Genomic DNA, 19,618 nt, shown 5'->3' with positions numbered 1-19,618 from the left:
TTCTGGCTTAGAAGATAAGAACCATCATTTTGTTTCTCAATTTCTATACCAAGATAGTATGACACATTACCAAGTTCTTTTATCTCAACATTCTGGTTTAAACACTTTACAATGTCCTTGTACTCTTGCTCACTTTTGCTTGCAATGAGCAGATCATCAACAAAAGCTAAAATGTATGCATATTGTCCATTTGTGCACCTAGTGTACAAGCATTTATCTGCTTCACCTTGCTTAAATCCTAAATTGGTCAATATTTCATGCAATTTTTCATTCCAACATTTTGCACTTTGCTTTAATCCATAAAGACCTTTGTTTAATTTACACACTAGCTGTCTTTGTTTTGTATTTATGAAACCTGTTGGCTGTTCCATGTACAAGTCTTCAGTTATATCTCCGTGAAGAAACGCTGTTTTCACATCAATGTGTTTGACTTGCATGCCTTTTGAGACTGCAATGCTCAGAAGTGTTCTGATTGTCGTGTGTTTCACTACAGGTGCAAACACTTCATCAAAATCTTCTCCATATTTTTGAAGATATCCCTTTGCCACTAATCTGGCTTTATACCTTTCCACTTTTCCTTGTGCATTCCTTTTTAACTTGAATACCCATTTGCATCCTATAGCTTTCTTGCCAGGAGGTAATTTTGTAAGAATCCAAGTATTATTTTTATCCAATGCATCAATTTCTTCTTGTGCAGCTTTATGCCATTCAGCAGCTTCTTCTGCTGGCATTTTCTCAATCTCATCCCATGTTAAGGGCTCTTGAGCTTCTGCTGACTTTGTTAGGTAAGACAGTCTTGGGGGTGGAACACCTTTGTTTTCCCTGGATGAGCGTCTGACAACAGGTTGGTCTGACCTTTCCGCATCCTCTAAATCTGAGAGTTCTTCTCCAATTGATTCCCCTTCTCCAACTGTACTGTCTTCTTCAATGATCCTTTCTGTGTCTGTTTCCTCTGCCTGTTCCTCGTTAGATACAGATGAGTTGCTTTCAGACATCTGCCTTGGTATGGCATTTATATACACTGGCATGTCTATTATGGTTCTAGTTTCATATTCTGGATGATAAGGCTCATCTGGGATAATCCAGCCTTTATCAACCCTTTTGTTTTCATCAAAATATGTAACATGTCTTATGCCAACAATGCCAGTTTTCAGATTCAAAATTCTATATCCTTTGTGTCCTGGAGTATAGCCAACTAAAATGCCCCTTTCTGTTGTGGAATCCAGCTTATGCCTTCTTTGCTTTGGTATATGAGCATATGCTGTACTTCCAAATGTTCTTATGTGTGACAGGTTTGGCTTCCTACCATGCCATGTCTCATGTGGTGTGCGCTCAGCGCCTTTAGTTGGCATTCTGTTTTGTAGGTACACTGCTGTGAGAATGGCTTCCCCCCATAGTCTTTTAGGGAGATTGCTATCTGACAGCATACATCTGGTCATTTCCACAAGTGACCTAAATTTTCTCTCTGCAACAGAATTTTGCTCTGGTGTATAAGCTACTGTTGTGATATGTTGAATGCCTTCCTGTTCTAGAAATGTGCGCATGCTTTGTGAAGTGAACTCACCACCATTGTCGGTCTGAAGAACCTTTGGTTTTCTTTCAAATTTATTGCTCACCATGGCTACGTATTTCTTCAGCATGTCTGTGACTTGACTTTTTTCTTTCAGCAAATAGGCCACACAGTATCTAGAGAAATCATCCAAGAATATTAGCACAAATCTGTTATTTCCCAATGATGGGATATTAAACGGTCCACATAAGTCACTGTGTATTAAGTCCAGCACTTTATTACTCCTATTTCCTGTGTATGCAGGAAATGAGGGTCTCACACCTTTTTGAGTAACACAGTCTATGCATTTCTCCATTTTACCAGCATCTGCACTTATCTGAATGCCGGTGGCTAGTTGCTTACTGTAAAGATCCTGGATCACCTTAAAATCACGATGTCCCAGGCGGCGATGCCAGATTTCCAGACTACATTTACCATCATTCTTCCTTACTTGCGCCATATGTGAGGCTTCACCTGAAATGTTCAGCTTATAAACATCATTATGCATAAAAGCTTCAGCATACACTTCATCATTTTTAGAGATTGTGCACTTACTATTTTCAAAATGAATCACAAATCCCTTCTTATCTAATGTAGATACACTAAGCATATTGCAAACTGCTTGGGGAATATACAAGACATCACTTACAGGAATTTCTTTAACTTCATTAGACACTTTGCATTTTAAGAATCCAATACCTTTTGCTTGGATCTGAGCAGTCCCTGCGTTTGCAGTTTTAAGAATACCTTCCTCTGGACACATTTCCTGAAAGAAATCCTTACAATTGGTTAAATGGCATGTGCTCCCTGAATCCAAAATCCAAGTACTTTCATTTGAATTATTATTTACCATAGTCAAAGATTTTTCTGCCATTAGAAAGCCCTTGTGTTTATCTTTGTCCTTCATACATTTCCTGGTTTGAAAATTCTTTAGTTCCATTGGCTTAGGTGAGCTAGAGGGAGTGTTTTGTGTTTCCTTACACCATTTAGATACATGTCCCTCCTTTCCACATGAGTAGCAAATCAGCTTGCCCTTGGGTGGAGTTTTCCCATAGCTCCGCCTTCCTCTGTTCTTTGCCAAGAAATTTGTTTCATTTCTCTCTGACTGACTTTGAGAACACATCTCCTCAGAATCATTTATTATGCATTCCTGCCTTAGTTTTGATGTTGCCTGCTCAAAAGATTGCCCTTCAATGGCCTCATTTACAGACCTAAAAACATCAAACTTCTTTGATAGTGAGGTAAAAAGAAATGCTCTTTTCAATGCATCACACATGGGAATTCCAGAAAGTTCTAGCTTTTGAAATGAAGACATAAGATGCATAATGTGATCATTACATTTACTTTTATCCCTTAATTTGGTTTCATTCAACTCTGCCAGCCAAATTGGTTGCTGCTTTGCATATGTAGTTGCATACATAGTTCTCAGTTTATATAAAATGTCCTTTGGTGTATCTTTTCCCTCCACTAATATGGCTTGTTTCTCTGAGAGAGCTTCCAAAAGCATGCACTTCACATAATAGTTTGCATTGTCCCATTCAGCCATATTTTCAGCTGTCCTGTCTTGGTCTAAGCATATATCTAATCTTTTTGCTCGAAGGAAACATATGAATCTTAATTCCCACTGCTGATAATTAAACTCAGTTAATCTAGGCACCTTGAGAGAATAGAAAAATGGTGAATTTCTTCCCTCAGCCATTTTCTTAGCCTTCTGTCTGCTGTGTGGGGGGAGAGAGAGACAGACTGAATCTTTCCTTTAAAACTTAAGAGAAAAATGTGGCCTTTTTTCTGCCTGGTAATATTTCTCTTCTTTTTCAATTCCTGAGCCTGGGCCCATAACCCTTTTGTTGGATTATTTGTAGTAAATAATTAGCAGATTTTAGTACACACAGCTTCAGCTTTAGAAATGTTAATTTCTTTCTTCATCTCTCTCTCATTCACCCCTGAATAATTCACTGCTGAGTCACTTTAAAGTTGAAGTAACAAAACATCTGTTTACTCACAGTTTGTAGTTAGATTATAATCAGACAGGCTTTTATATACATATTACTATACATTTGTATTATCAGCTCCTTCCATGTGCTTAGATGGTAATGGATGCTCACATCACCATAGATCCTCTCAGGTTAGGAGAGATCATGAGCTCCATGTGCTCCATGTGCTGCATGTGCTGTGTCTACTGCATCTAACCCCCACAGGAAGTTGCATAGCTGTGTGACCTCTCTAAGTAATTCACATCAGAGGTCACAGAGTAATCACAGAGAAATAATAGGTGACAGGCAATGCATGTAAAATACAATTACATTCCAACAAATTACACGTTGGGTGAAGAAAAATTTTCTCCGATTCGTTTTAAATTTACCACACTGTAGCTTCAACTCATGCCCTCTAGTCCTAGTATTTTTGGATAGCGTGAACAGTCGCTTCACATCCACCCGATCCATTCCACTCATTATTTTATACACTTCTATCATATCTCCCCTCTGTTGAGAGAACAAATTTCATATTTGATGAAAAAGGTTTTTTTTTTGTTCTTCAACAATTATGGTCTATGAAATATATCTTAAATGAAGCAGCATTGCAAACTCTAATTCATGTGTTACTGGTATCCTGTTTAGATTATGGAAATGTAACATATGCAGGTATCACAGCTTTAGACTTCAAAACATTGCAAACTTTACAATCAACTTTTAGGTAGTGCTCGAAAATTTGATTAACTCCCTTTTATCTTCATTAGCATTGGCTCCATAATAAATATATGATTGAGTACAAGTTATTAGTTCTGACCCATAAAGTGTACTTATGATCATGCCCCTTCATATTTAGCATCAATGGTTATTCTGTATATCCCTGGAAGGGGCTTATGCACTTTGAACAATGATCATATGACCATCCATTCAGTTGCTAGAGCATGCTAGAAAGTCACACAAGAAAGTACTTTTTTTTTTTTTGGCTAGCCTGTACTTAGCCTGTGGAATCGTCCCCTAGTTTTCATAAGAGCAAACTCTTCTTTGATTAAATTTAAGGGTTTATTGAAGACACATCTTTTTTTCTCAGGCATTTGGGGCTCCTGGGGTCTAGATTTACTGATGGGCTTCTGCCAGAGGTGCAATAGGAGTGTGCCGGACATGAGGGGAAGGAAAGAGCAGGGCTGGATGAAGGCTTCAGCTGGCAGGGGTTGGGGACCCCCACCAGCCAAACCAGGGGCCCAGAGCAAATTTAAGGGGTCCCAGGTCCCCGTAGCCCCATGTAGCTACGCCACTAAAAAGGAGAGCTAAGGACTAGAACTCCAAACATTGTCTACCTGATATTCAGTGCTATTTAACTGGACAGAAATGGCTCCTGGTCGATTAAATAGCACTTAACTGGCTATCTGTTAATATTCCCAGTCAGTGCTTAGCGGATAGCCAACTTTATTGCGTAATGTAGAGGGGAATTTTTGAAAGAAGCATCTATGTTTGGATTTGGACATCTTTGTAAAACTCCAAATCTGGGGGTGGGGAAAACGGTATTTTCAAAAAAAGATGGACATCCAACTTTTATTTTGAAAATACCAAGGACGTCCTTTAATTTGGATGTCCCTAGACATGGACGTCTTTGACTTTAGGCAATTTTCAAAACCAAAGACGTCCATGTCAAAAATGTCCAAATGCAAGCCATTTGGACGTGGAAGGAGCCAGCATTTCTAGTGCACTGGTCCCCCTGATATGCCAGGACACCAACCGGGCACCCTAGGGAGCACTGCAGTGGATTTCATAAAATGCTCCCAGGTACATAGCTCCCTTACCTTGTGTGCTGAGCCCCCCCAAAACCCACTACCTCCAACTGTACACCACTACCATAGCCCTTAGGGGTGAAGGAGGGGCACCTAGATGTGGGTATAGAGGGTTTTTGGTGGATTTTGGAGGGCTCGCTGTTTCCTCCACAAATGTAACAGATATGGGGGTATGGGCCTGGGTCCGCCTGTCTGAAGTGCACTGCAGTACCCACTAAAACTGCTCCAGGGACCTGCATGCGCTGTCATGGACCTGAGTATGACATCTGAGGCTGGCACAAAATATTTTGAAAGATGTTTTTTGAGGATGTGGGGAGGGGGGGGGGGGGGTTAGTGACCACTGGGGCAGTAATGGGAGATTAGCCCCGATTCCCTCCCGTGGTCATCTGATCATTTTGGGTACCTTTTTGTGCCTTATTTGTGAAAAAAACACATCCAGGTGAAAACGTCCAAGTGTTTGTCATGGACGTTCTTGCTTTTTTTGATTATGGGTCAAAGACGTCCAAGTGTTAGGCACGCCCAAGTCCCGCCTTCTCTATGCCTCTGACACACCCCCTTGAAATTTGGAAGTCCTTGCGATGGACTTCAGTTGAAGACGTCCAAAATCAGATTTCAATTATTCCGATTTGGATGTCTCTGGGAGATGGACGTCCATGTTCTGATTTATGTCGAAAGATGGACGTCTTTCTCTTTTGAAAATGAGCCTGATAGCTAGCTATCCACTAATATTCAGGACATTGCCAGATAAAGGGCCCTTTTACTAAGATACGGTAGGGCTACTGTGCGGGTAACCTGTGCCAAATAGGCCCTACCACCAGGATAGCGCAGGAGCCCAGCGATAGTTCCGAAGTTGGCGCACACAGTTTCCTGCGGTAGAAAATAAATTTCTATTTTCTGCCATGGGGGGGCAACAAGTGGTGGTAAGGGCTCATGCAGTAAATAGCTGCGTTCTAATTTTAATATTAGTGCAAGGCCATTTACTGGCCCATTATAAAAAAGGCCTTTTTCCAGCCATGGTAAAAATTTCACACGCCAAAACTAGCGCAGACCACTTTTTACCGCAGCTTAAGTTTGGTGGTCAAATTGGGCTGCTGAACTAGCAGGCCTATATTTGGCCAGTTTCAACTTAACCAGCCAGCGCGGAGTATTGACTTGGGCCAGTTAAGTTGAAACTGGCCAAAAATAGACTGGATATTCAATGCCGTTCACCAGAAATGACTTGACATTGAATATCCGGGCTCTGCCGCCCGTGGGAATCACCCCAGCTGTCTGTCGTTTTCATTTCTAGGGTACAGCAGTTATGCTATTTCTCATTTTAAAATATTTTCTTGGTATGTGCACACACTGACTCCTAGACAAAGCTCTGTATATAACGGACTCTGGTGCATTCTGTTTATTCCTCCCCTCCCCCCCCCCCAAAGTGCATCAGCTGAAGAGTCACAATCAGACTTTGATATGGACGTGTGTGAAGAACAAAAGAGTTATGACTATCTGTCCATCCATTGTACTCAGTATGCCTCCTGGGGTAAGCAGAATATTAATAAGTATTTTTAAAATACATTTTGGAGTTATTAGTTTACTAAAACTCATTGTATCAGTAAAAGAAAATTGTGTAGGAGGGAAACTCCCAACAGAGGGGTCAATGCAGAAGGCCATGCGGTAGAACCACTGACTGTAAGCCTTCTACAGCGAACTTTCTGCAAAACATTGCTCGTGGGATGCAGTATTCAACGAACATGTAAATTATTAACACATTAAAAATGTGACAGTAATCTGCAGCTCATTGCAAAATGTTTCCCTTCCTGTCGGTGCATGAGTGCTGATTGATTCATGCACTATAAGACAGGGTGACATTTATAAACCAGCTGCTGGCATATTTTTTTACATTGACCCTGGTAGTCTAGCACCACTTCCTGAACTGATGCCCCCAACAGCACCCACCACTCCCTGACCCAATCCAACCTAAACCTCCCCTTGATATATTTTTTAAAAACTTTTTCTGGTTTCCAGCAGCACCACCTCCCCCCTCCAACATGACCAACCCCTCTCCCTCCTCATCCTAACTTTAAAAAAGACCTGGTGTCGTGTGGCACCCCCTATTCTGACCTCTCTTCCAGGACTCCCAGACCCCTGTACCTTGAGAGATAGGAGCAATGCCCATTTGCTCCTGCCTTGTCACTGGCATCTTTCAAAATGGAAGTGTCTAACCCCGTGCAGTGCATCCTGGGGTACACCGAGCAGAGTCAGTCTGCCAAATAAGGGATTTTTCCCTTTCTTGGTAACCTTAGCAGAGAGTACCAATAATAGTAAAAGGCATCACTCCTGCCTTTTTTCAAGGTACAGGGCTCAGGGGGTCCTCCTGGAGGAGGGGTCAGGGTGTGGGGGGGGGGGGGGGTGCAGCGAGATACCAGGGCTTTTTTAAAGTCAAGCTGAGGGAGGGATGGGGGTTGGTCAAGTTGGAGGGGGATAGACACCAGGGAATTTATATATATATTTATAGATATAGATATGGATAGATCAGGGAGAGGGCTTGGGGGGTGTGGGATGCCACCAGACCCAGGGAGTTTTTTTTAAGTAAAAGAGGTGGCGAGAGGTGAGCCACTAGACCCCAGAGCTTTGTAAAGTCGGGGAAAAGGAGGGAGGAGATCGGTTTTGTCAAAAGTGGGTGGGGGTGCTCCTAGACAGAAGGGGATTTTTTATTGATGGGGAAGGGGGACATGCTAGACACCCACTCCTCTCAACCAACCCCTCTACACTGCCTGTCAAAATCCTTTTTTTCCCTTGCATTCCAGAGGAATAGGTAATAATTAGCATCATGAACATTCGTGTTTACCATGCAAGTTAAGACCTATGATCAACCCTTTTCTGCAGTGCGTGGCCAGTAACCTTCACATTAACCGAGCAGTAACCACGCAGTTCGGCATGCAGTAGCTTTTGGCATTGGCTCCCTTTAAAAGATTTTCTGTCCTGTCAAGGTCACATGCAAAGTATGCATGGAAAAGAATGTGCTACAATTTCAAAATGAAATCCTGACATGGACTTCAGCCAACCCAGTTCTCTGCTAGAGGCCATTTTCAAAGGAAGCTTTCCCTCAGCTATAGGGCAGTTCAACTGCAGAAATCCTACCACTGAGAGGGTAATTTTATAAGCAGGTAACTAGTTTTTGGCGCTAAGAATGCACCTAATTGGTGGTATTTTAGTTAGTTATGTGTAAACATAATCATATACATGTGAAAATGGGCTCTTTTCTCCTGTGTATTATTTTATAAATACACATGTAAAATTGATGGCACATACTTTGTCAGTGGGTTTACACATGAGTGGAATTTGGGTAGAGCATGGCAAAGCACACAGTTATATGCATAGGCTATAAAATCATGGAGGTCGGTATTCAGCTTGCAGTGCTCGTGCTTTGCTGACCGCCATTAGTGTTATGCGTGGAAATTCAGTGCCAAACCATGTCCATGCTACAGCATTGAATTTCTGGGTTTCTGGAGCCAGCTAACCATAGCTGGTTAAGTGCAATATTCACCTCTTAAGCGGCTATGGAGCACTGCATAAAGATAGGACTGACTTTTATATGGTCGTATTTATACGGTGACTGGCTAAGTGCTGATTCCCAGGACCACTGAGAGACAAAGCTGGGCCCAGGGCAAACAGTTTTAGCGGGCCTCCCACCCCACCGCACCATCACTCACAGTGGAAAGCAGGGGCGTAGCCAGTAGCCCAACTTTGTTTTGGGGGGGGGGGGAGCACTCATTACTTTCTACTCTTTCCCCAATTCTCCTCCCATTAAAAAATTTACCTTGGCTGGTGGGGATGCCAGACAAAGAGCACCGTGACCAGAACTTCCCCTGGTGTGAGGAAGTCGGCAGCATGCTTTCTAATCACTGACGCCAGCACTCCTTGCACGTGCACACGAACTGATCATCGCAGAATGCCAACGTCAGCTGCTAGAAAGCATGCTGCAAACTTCCTCACACCAGGGGAGGTTCAGACCACAGAGTTCATTGACTGGTGGGGCTTGGGCATTCCTACCAGCCGTTTATGGCACTGCATTTGGGGAGACAAGAACCCAAAATGGAGGGGCCTAGGCTCCCCATGCCATAGGGTCAGCCGAGCCCCCCTTGGAGGCCAGGCCTGGGAAATCTTGCATCATTTGTGGTCCAGTGGGTTTTTGGGTGCAAAGTACCGCGAGCTGCAGTGAGAGGTCTTGGCAGCCATTTTAGACCGGTGCCGCAAGAGGCAAGAGTGAGGAGGCTGTGCTCCTGCCACTAACAACCCTGCTGGACCACCAGTGATACAGGTAGGCCCAGTGGGATGGCCTGCCTGCATGGCTGGGGAGGGGTCTTCTGGGGGCAGGGGGTCTTGATGTGGGCTGGGAGGGGTGGAGGGAAAGAAGTGAACATTGGTGGGAGGGTTTGAGGGGGCTTGGGGGTTTAGTTCAAAAAATAAATGAAGCCGCTTAGCTATGCAGGTGCCGGCACTGAATACTGCTGGCACCCGTATAACCTGGAGCTCCTCTCCAATGCCAACCCTGACCTGCCCACTTTTTATTTGGGCGGTCTCAGGTGATATCCAGCTGCACTGTCCAGTTAAGTGCCACTAAATATTCCTGGTTAGGCAACTGAAAGGTACTTACGAGGACAGGAAAGGCTCCTGCCTGGTTAAATCGCTTTGAATATCGGCCTAATTGTGACTGGATCCAGCTAGGATACAGAATTTTAAATGTAAATGTTTTTAATAGGAAAGTGGTTTAATTATTTATTCTGAATTTTAAACGAATTTTAACTATATTTAACATTTTAAGTTATTACATATGTGCAATAAATACTCACTATTGCATTTTAACCACCATGTCATCTAATCATTTTATTCATTGAAAATTTTGTAACACTATAATTGATTCTCCTAAACAAAAACACTATTATTTCCTAACCAGCCTCTCTGTTTACTAAGCTGCTCTAGTGGCTGCCACATGGCAAAATGCCAACATAGCCCATTCAAAGTGAATGTGTTGTTTCAGCATTAGCGTAGGGCAGCCACTAGCGTGGCTTAGTAAACAGGGGATCAGGTTCTCTGAACTCATTGTAAGCTCAGAGGTGCTTGATAGTTATCTTTGTACTATCTTACTCTGGGAAAGTACTTGGTCTGAGGTAACTCAACTGAACACGACTATTATAGACTTAAAGTAAGACTGAGGTGCTTACCCTAGAAGTGAGGGGTTACATTTAGAACATAAAAATCAAGTTTTCAGAATGACTGGAGGTGCCACGATTTGGGTTTCTGTCAGGTACTTGTGACCTGGCGTGGCCACTGTTTGGAAAACAGGATACTGGGCTAGATGGACCATTGGTCTGACCCAGTATGGCTACTCTTGGGCAAAGTAAGGCATTTACTCAATATTGGGGGTGCTCAAGCACCCACAGAGCTGGTACTTAGAGCTGCAATTTATGCTTTAGAAATCTAGGTATGGGTGTTTACACCAGCTCTAGGGTTGCTGTAAATGTCTGTGCCTGGTATTTTATCAAGGAAAGTAGGTACCTAAACAGGTGTCTACTTTGAAGCTTCTTATAAAACTGCTTTCTAATCATACAAGTACTTGCTCTGCCTTTGCTTCTCCTCAATGCCAGCTTTTTCTTATATGGATAAAATGTAGCTGTTTAAACAGCCTGATTTAATCTATATATAGGTTGAAAATACAGATAGAAATGAGTTATGACTACACCACTTTCTGGAAAACAATATTTCACTTTGAATGTCAGGTTCATAGTGTTTCTGCTTGAGCTCATTATATTGATTGGATAGTTATGGATCAATCTGTTGGAAGATTTATACCTAAACTGATAATAGTTTAACATATTCATATGTACTGCGATATACTTTGAAGTATAGATACATTGATTTATAAAGTGATATGTGGAAAAAACAGAATGAAATGATGGATTCTACTTTCAGATTCACTAAGCAGTCCAAAAGAGAATTCCATTATTGCACCAGAAAGAGAAGTCTTTTGTGTAACTTTGAAGAGAGATCCTAAGCATGGATTTGGTAGGTATCCTATACTTTGTTAGGTCTTATAGGTGGCCACTGGTGAGATATTTAAATCTAGACGGACAAAGTAATATTTATAGAGAGGATTAGGAAGATATTGTCTCTCTGTAACCCTTTCCCCCCTGCAGGCATAAGTGTCAGTACTACTGGAGGTGGAGGAGAACAAGCAGGGTGACTGCCCCAGTATCACACCCAAGGGAGAGAAAAGTGAGCAGGGTGACTGCCACAGTTGTCACACTCAGCAGAACATTGTTATCAATGTGGGCTTTTGTCAAGATGTGTTATTTTACTGTGCTAACATTTATGTGCCAGTTACATATGTAAATATCTAGAATACTAGAATGTAAACATATTATAGGCCAATATTCTGCCTAAGTGCTATTCTGTAACAACGTACATATCTCGAATAGCATGTAGTTTGTCCATGGGTGTACACAGGGATGGTATGTGGACAGAGTGTGGGAAGGGCAGAAAGTTATGCACATACATTACAGAATACTGTAAATTATGCATATATCACCAGAACTTAGGAGCACACACTTACACCAGCTCTATGGCTGGCAAAAGAGCTCATACCTAAGGGAGCTGGGGGTTTGGGGGGGTGGTGGGGACTTTTAAGGAGGGGAGGGGGTGGAAGGGATTGTGGGTTTTGGTTGGATCTTGTGAATGCCTGTAATATGGTAGCATACTGAAGAGTTACAGTATGCTATAAGCTGCAGTTGGTTGTTTATGTTATTGTTTGTTTGGTTTTATTTTTGTTTATTGTAAAAAAAAATTAAAAAGAAAGTGTGAGAAAGTGTGCCTTCCTTTCTGAACATACTATCCAAGCCTTTAACCGTACTCTAATCCCCTTTTGCATGGATTACTACAACCTGCTTCTCACAGTTCTTCCACAAAACTATCTCTATCTCCTTCAATCTGTTCAAAATTGTGCTGCACAATTTATCTTCTGCCAATGTCTCTGCACTCACATGACATCTCTTTTCTAGTCACTTCGTTGGCTCCTTATCTCTTTCCTTATACAGTTCAAATTTCTCTTACTGACTTAAAAATGCATTCATTCAGCAGTTTCTCAGTATCTCTTATCTCTCCCTACACCCCTCCTTGGGATCTCCATTCATTAGCTTCTCTTCTACTACCAAATCTAGCTTGTTCCTTTCATCTTGTTGTGCCATACACCTGGAATAGACTTCCTGAATCAGTATATCATGCTCCATCTCTGGCCCTATTCAAATCGAGGCTAAAAGCCCATCTTTTTGAGTCCATTCATAACTCTTAACTTCTTGTTCACCTGTTATTATCCGTTTTAATATTTTCCATAATAATTTGAACTCCTTAATCTCTTATTTGTCCTGTTTGCTTGTCTTGAATATATTGTAAGCTTTGTTGAGTAGGAACTATAATTTACATGTTTGTGTACAGTTCTGAGTATGTCTAGTAGCTGTAGAAGTAGTAGTTATTGTGGTTGGGCTTCTGTTAGGTTTGTGCACAGCTAAATAATTTCAGTTTGTTTTAGGATGCTTAGGGTTTTTTTTCCCCCCTGATTTTCAGGTGTATTTTGCTTTTATTTCAGACATGCTTTTAAATATTTTATGAACGTGCATTAGAACCTTTTAATGTGTACAAATTAATTGTACTTCATTAATATAGAGGTCAATGTGCATTAAATTGATTTTGCGTTCTGTAAAATTTTTAAGGCCTATTAACAAACTGAATGTGTGTAATTCCTATAAGATCATGTATGGTTTATTGTACCCGAACTTGAGGAGTTTTGATAGAGAATGAATGAATGAATGAATGAATGCATCAATCAATTAAATAAGCAAACAAAATAAGAGGTAAATGTATTTATGTCATTAACCATTACCATGCTATTCACTAAAGGGGTCTTTTACTAAAGCTTAGCTTGAGTTATCTGCAGCAGGGCCCATTTTATTCCTACGGGCCTTGCTGCAGATAACTCGAGCTAAGCTTTAGTAAAAGACTCCCTAAGTCATGCTAGTAGGAACTAAATTTAGCATGCCCTCTCAATACTTCAAACATAGCTTCAAAGGCTCTGTCCTTTCCTGGTTCTCTTCCTACCTCTCCCTCCGCACCTTTAGTGTTCACTCTGGTGGATCCTCTTCTACTTCTATCCCTCTGCCTGTCGGCATACCTCAGGGTTCTGTTCTTGGTCCCCTCCTCTTTTCTATATACACTTCTTCCCTTGGTTCATTAATCTCATCCCATGGCTTTTCCTACCATCTCTATGCTGATGACTCCCAAATCTACCTTTCTACCCCTGATATCTCACCTTGCATCCAAACCAAAGTTTCAGAGTGCTTGTCTGACATTGCTGTCTGACTGTCTCAACGCCACCTGAAATTAAATATGACCAAAACCGAGCTTCTCATTTTCCCCCCCAAACCCACCTCCCCGTTCCCCCCGTTTTCTATTTCTGTTGATGGCTCTCTCATTCTCCCTGTCTCCTCAGCTCGAAACCTTGGGGTTATCTTTGACTCTTCTCTCTCCTTCTCTGCTCATATCCAGCAGATCGCCAAGACCTGTCATTTCTTTCTTTACAACATCCGTAAAATCTGCCCCTTTCTTTCTGAGCACTCTACCAAAACCCTCATCCACACTCTTGTCACCTCTCGTTTGGACTACTGCAATCTGCTTCTTGCTGGCCTCCCACTTAGTCACCTCTCCCCTCTCCAGTCGGTTCAAAACTCTGCTGCCCGTCTCGTCTTCCGCCAGGGTCGCTTTACTCATACTACCCCTCTCCTCAAGTCGCTTCACTGGCTCCCTATCCGTTTTTGCATCCTGTTCAAACTTCTTCTACTAACCTATAAATGTACTCACTCTGCTGCTCCCCAGTATCTTTCCACACTCGTCCTTCCCTACACCCCTTCCCGTGCACTCCGTTCCCTGAATAAATCCTTCTTATCTGTTCCCTTCTCTGCTACTGCCAATGCCAACTCCAGACTTCGCTCCTTCTGTCTTGCTGCGCCCTATGCCTGGAATAGACTTCCTGAGCCCCTATGTCTTGCCCCATCCTTGACCATCTTTAAATCTAGATTGAAAGCCCACCTCTTTAACATTGCTTTTGACTCGTAACCACTTGTATCCACTCGCCTCCACCTACCCTCCTCTCCTCTTTCCTCTACACATTAATTGATTTGTTTGATTTATTTTTTGTCTACTAGATTGTAAGCTCTTCGAGCAGGGACTGTCTTTCTTCTATGTTTGTGCAGCGCTGCGTATGCTTTGTAGCACTATAGAAATGCTAAATAGTAGTAGTAGTAAATATAGCCTTAGGATGAAGATGAAACGAGATAGACTCAGGAAATATTTCTTTGCTGAAAAGGTGGTGGATGCGTAGAATTGTCTTCCAGTGGAGGCGGTGAAGATACGAACTATCTGAATTCAAAAAAACATGGGACAAGCACAGTTGATCTCTAAGGGCGAGGAGAGGACTGCAGATCTGGTTTGAATGGGCAAACTGGATAAGCTGTTTGACCTTTATCAGCCATCACTTTCTCTGCTGGCAGATAAATAATGAAGATGATGCCCTGGTTACCCCCCCCCCCCCCCCCCCCCCTCTGCTAAAAGTAGCTATCCCTGGCATCAATGCAATATGTTCCTTCTCTCTCCAGCCTTTTCTAGAGTACCCTGAGCAATCCTTTTCAAAAATACCAGTTTTGGAGAATATCAGACTAGGGGTGAAGACATTTTAAAATGACTTGACACTGGGCTTGGGTAAGGGGTGAATTCCAGGCTAACCATTCCATTAACTTTGTGTCATTTTGCATGGGAGAATCTGAACATGAAATTATACACGAAAAGAGCTTAAATATACTCAATCACATTAATTCAACTCATAATTAGGGATTTCCTGTTAGTTTACCAAGGACAGATGTTCATTAAACTCCATACCATAGCTCTTTGTTTGAAACCAAAGAGTTCAGCAGCAAGAGTGAAAAACACACAAGAACTAACCATAGAAAATAATTTACAGGTAAACTGATTAAAAAAATTGCATTCATGTAATATTGCTTTACAGGATTTAAGATCATAGGAGGAGAAAACATGGGAAAATTAGATCTTGGAATTTTTATAGCATCAGTGATCCCAGGAGGGCCTGCGGATAATGATGGACGAATAAAACCAGGTAGGCATCTTGGATTTAAGAAAATAACAGAGAAATCTTCAACTTGAGATTTTGACTGCACGTGGTAATGACTTTTCTTCATTTCTAGGCGGGCGCCTAATATCACTGAATAGTGTAAGTCTGGAGGGCGTTCCATTAAGTGCTGCTATGAAGGTTATACAGAACTCTTCAGAGGAAGTACAACTGATTATATCTCAAGCAAAAGGTATAGCTATCAGCATGTTAGTGTATTGTTTTTGGGAAAGTAAAGCAACAATACTGAAACGTGCTTAAAAACTGTTGCATTTACTTTCATGATTTCAAGACTTGTAGCCTCATTTATTAATGTGCTTTTTTAACATGTTAATATTAATATCCATTAATGAGGTTTAACACATTTTAATAACATAAACCCCATTATTCTTTATGGGGAATCGTTTTTATGATCCATGCTAAGATAATATTCTGTAAAGGGTGCTGTGCACAGAGGGTCCTTTACAGAATACTAGCTTCTCATGCCTAAGTTTGGGCGTAAGCACTTATGCCTGCCAAAAGCTAGTTTAAATGCTCGCCACCCACTGATGGCAGTTAGGTGTGCAAATCCATGTACTCTATAACATTGTGTCTAATTTCTGGAAACACCCCTGACCCACCCATGCCCCTCCCATGCCCCCTTTTGAGTTGCGTGCTATGAAATTTAGGTGCACATGTTATACAATAGGGCATAGCCATAGGGCAAATCCGCACATAACTCCTAATTACTGCCCATTAACTTTCGGATTCCATATAGTGTGACTTAAGTTGCATGTGCAAATACAGATGTATTCTGTATTTGCACTTGCAACTTAGCTAACAAGCCAATCAGTGCTGATAATTGCCAATGAACAAGCAATTATCGACACTAATTGGCAATAATTAGAATTTACATGCACAATTCTATAACGTGATTCTCCTAAATTCTAAGTCGCATAGTTGAAAAGTGGGCGTGGCCACGGGAGTGGAATGGGCAGGTCATGGGCATTTCTAAAATCTATGTGTGTTGTTATGGAATGCACCCACTCCACCCGTAATTTAGGCGTCTGCATTTAACACCAAGTAAAACTTGGCGTAAATGGCCATGTCTTAATTTAGTTGCGTCCACAGGCGCTCAGTGTATTCTATACACTGTGCAGAAATTTAGGCTTATTCTATAAAATATGCCTAAATTAAGGCGTACTTTATAATATGCTTAGGTGTTTTTCATTTTGGCTCTAATTTATTAGGCGTGCGGTATATAATCTAGCCCTAAGTGCTTGTTAACACCAGTAATTGATTGTTAGCAGCACCTAATTGACTAAATAGTTTATGTACGGTTCTGATCCTTGGCCAGATTTGGGCAACCTATATAGAATCTGGGGAATAGTATATAAAGCCTGATTTTGACTGTGGCTCAGCCTTTCTCATGACCTGGTACTATCTGATATCCTATCCAGTTCTTTTTCTTGTTTGTACTTTGTAGGCATATGTGATGAAATGCTTGTGGCCAGAAAGAAGCTAGAGACACAAAGAAATAGTTTTTGCAGCAGTTCAGATTTCTCTTCTTCAGGGATTGGAAGAAACAGTCAAATATCTTATTCAGGGCAAAAAGAGAGCCATCACACATCAGATGTTAAAGAACAGTATGTGAATACAGATAAACTGGCAGAGGTTCTCTCAAGGAATCTAACACCTAAATCAAGATCTCCAGTTCCTTTCATATCAGTTCATGACATTGATACCAAGGTAAACTATTTTTTTTGTTGTTGCTCTTAGAGCTATATCTTAGTTTACACTTTCTTCCTCAGTTTCTAACTGTTTTCACAGTATCTCCAGCCCCAGCTGGCATGAGCATTGTGAAAGCACAAGGAGTGCAGTTTATTTCAGAATCCAAACCTTGGCAGGGCATAGCATTGTTTCAGACCATCTTCAATGAGACAATATGGCAGCTTGGAAAAAGTCATTGAGGGTATCCCTGCTTCTCCATGACTCTTTACTTTTCTCCACTCACTGGGCATGGGGAAGAGGAACCTCTCAGCATGTTGCTTTTGCTCCCTTCCCCTTTCTTATCTGTGACCCAGGCAGAGCATCTCTGGTCCTTCATGATTCTTCTCATTTCCCTTCCTCATTGGGCCTAGGAGAAAAGAGTCCCTTAACCTTCTAGGATAATGTCACTTACTCTTTCTGACAAGACCTCATTCATTTCTGTGCAGCACCTGGTACTGTCCACGCAGATAGGTGAGAAATATTAACATAATGAATTAAATAATCTTACAAGAAAGACAACATTTTAGAGGCATCTACACATGCAAATAATGATTTCAGAAAGCTGCTACTTACACATAGATGGTCAGCATTCAGAGTTTCAAGGGGATGTGGTTCAAGTGGGCAAAAAATGTGTATGTGCATTTACCATTTTTAGAATATGTATTATTTCTATCTAAACAAATCTCCTTGTCTGCTTTTTCATGAGCTCAGAAGCACATATAGATTTTATAAAAGGGCTCATTTTGGCTAGAGCTTTACATGAGGAATTAAGGGAGTCATTTTTCTTAATCTTCTGTTTTCTATTTCAGATTCAAACTTTTAAATAAGCCCTTTTGGTGGATTTGCAAGTTAATTGTATCAGTGGTGTAGTCACAGGTGGATCCGGGTGGTCAGGGGCCCAACCACTTTGGGTTCAGGCCCACCCAGGAGGATGCTAGCTGAAGATGTCCCCTTGGGCTGTCTGAGCAGAGGGGAAACCAGCAGTGTGCTTCCAGCTGCCAGTGCTGGTACCCCCTATGCATGCTCAATTTTTTCGCATGAAATGAGCATGCATGGGGGTTCTGACATTGGTGGCTGGAAGTGTGCTGCCAACTTGCCTGATGCTTAGACGGCCTGGGGGCTCTGCAGAGGACATTTTCAGCTGGTCCCCTCAGCCAACCCCTATGCCCTCTCCCCCACCCAGAAATGGGCTTCTGGCTATGCCTCTGACTTGTATACCTGTATGTGCCATTTTGAGAGATTTAGAAACCAGCAGCACTTATATGTGGAGACTGTAAAATTGCCACTTCCATGGATAAGTGCCAGTACTTATATTTAGAAGCTGCCAAATGATACTACTCTTTGTTTCCACATATATCTGTGCAAAATCATTGCTCCTGTTGTACCTGTCTTTGCTGGCATCCTTTTATGTATTGTATAAAAGCTCTGCATAGACTTTTGAAAAATACCAGAGAAATGTGAGCATCCCAACTCAGATATTCAGTGCCTATGCAAAATAGGGCTTCACATCATATATTCAGAATTTGTATCACCTACGTAGCTTGCTGCTTTGTTAGTTTCAAAATCAATTTATGCACACAAAATATAGACACAGATTGAATGTGTCAATTGAATTTGGATAGGATTGGATTTCCTGCTGCTATCCAATTTGTGTTTCAATTTTCAGAGACAGGGCGAACATGCACATTCAGTGCCAGTCTCAGAAATCAAACCAGGAGACAAATATTGTGTGGAGCTGGTTAAAATTGATGGAAGTCTTGGAATTAGTGTAACTGTAAGTTTTACTGCTGAGTTAAGAAATAATCTGTGATAGGACTATCGCGTACCTTTTCTTACAATGTCCATAAAGAGAAACATTTTAATTCAGTTAGCCTCTCATTATCAAAATGTTATAGATTCTGGGCCTGATATTCAAAAGGAATTATCTGGAGAACGGCAGCCATTTTCTGAATAATTTTCTTAGCTGATTCTATCCATGGATATTCAGCAGATATCCTTGCAGACGTCTTGTCATTATCCAATGTAAATGTTTAGAATGCTAACATATTCATAAATATTAGAATGTTGCCTAAGCTCTATTTTGCAAATACCTGCTTAACTCACATAGTGCTTATTTGCAAGAGGGCCTACACAGGGGAGGGGCATGACAGGATATAGGCGGAGCTTCCATTCATATGATTCCAGCTCCCCCCTCCCCTGGGCCTGCTTACTTGCTTGTCTCCTGCTCTGCTCTGCTGCACAGGCCTTTCTTCTTACTGCATCCAAACAGGAAGCGCTTCACACAGGAGGTGGGATGAGGCATGAAGAAGGACCAGTGGCTGGCAGAGCA

General features: G+C 41.6%; 1 protein-coding gene across 1 annotated transcript in view; it reads left to right on the top strand.

The window, feature by feature from the left end:
• Positions 1–19,618, top strand: part of FRMPD2 (FERM and PDZ domain containing 2) — a 194,276-nt gene that overhangs the window by 69,096 nt on the left and 105,562 nt on the right. The window contains exons 17-22 of the mRNA XM_030203157.1: positions 6,746–6,849; positions 11,283–11,375; positions 15,421–15,528; positions 15,617–15,733; positions 17,006–17,268; positions 18,956–19,063. Of these exons, the coding sequence (XP_030059017.1) occupies positions 6,746–6,849; positions 11,283–11,375; positions 15,421–15,528; positions 15,617–15,733; positions 17,006–17,268; positions 18,956–19,063 (793 nt within the window). The remainder of the gene's footprint in view (positions 1–6,745; positions 6,850–11,282; positions 11,376–15,420; positions 15,529–15,616; positions 15,734–17,005; positions 17,269–18,955; positions 19,064–19,618) is intronic.

Source organism: Microcaecilia unicolor, chromosome 5 (genome assembly GCF_901765095.1).
Source record: "Microcaecilia unicolor chromosome 5, aMicUni1.1, whole genome shotgun sequence".
Taxonomy (NCBI): domain Eukaryota; kingdom Metazoa; phylum Chordata; class Amphibia; order Gymnophiona; family Siphonopidae; genus Microcaecilia; species Microcaecilia unicolor.
Note: the sequence above shows the minus strand (reverse complement) of the source record. Positions and strands in the feature narration are given on the sequence as shown.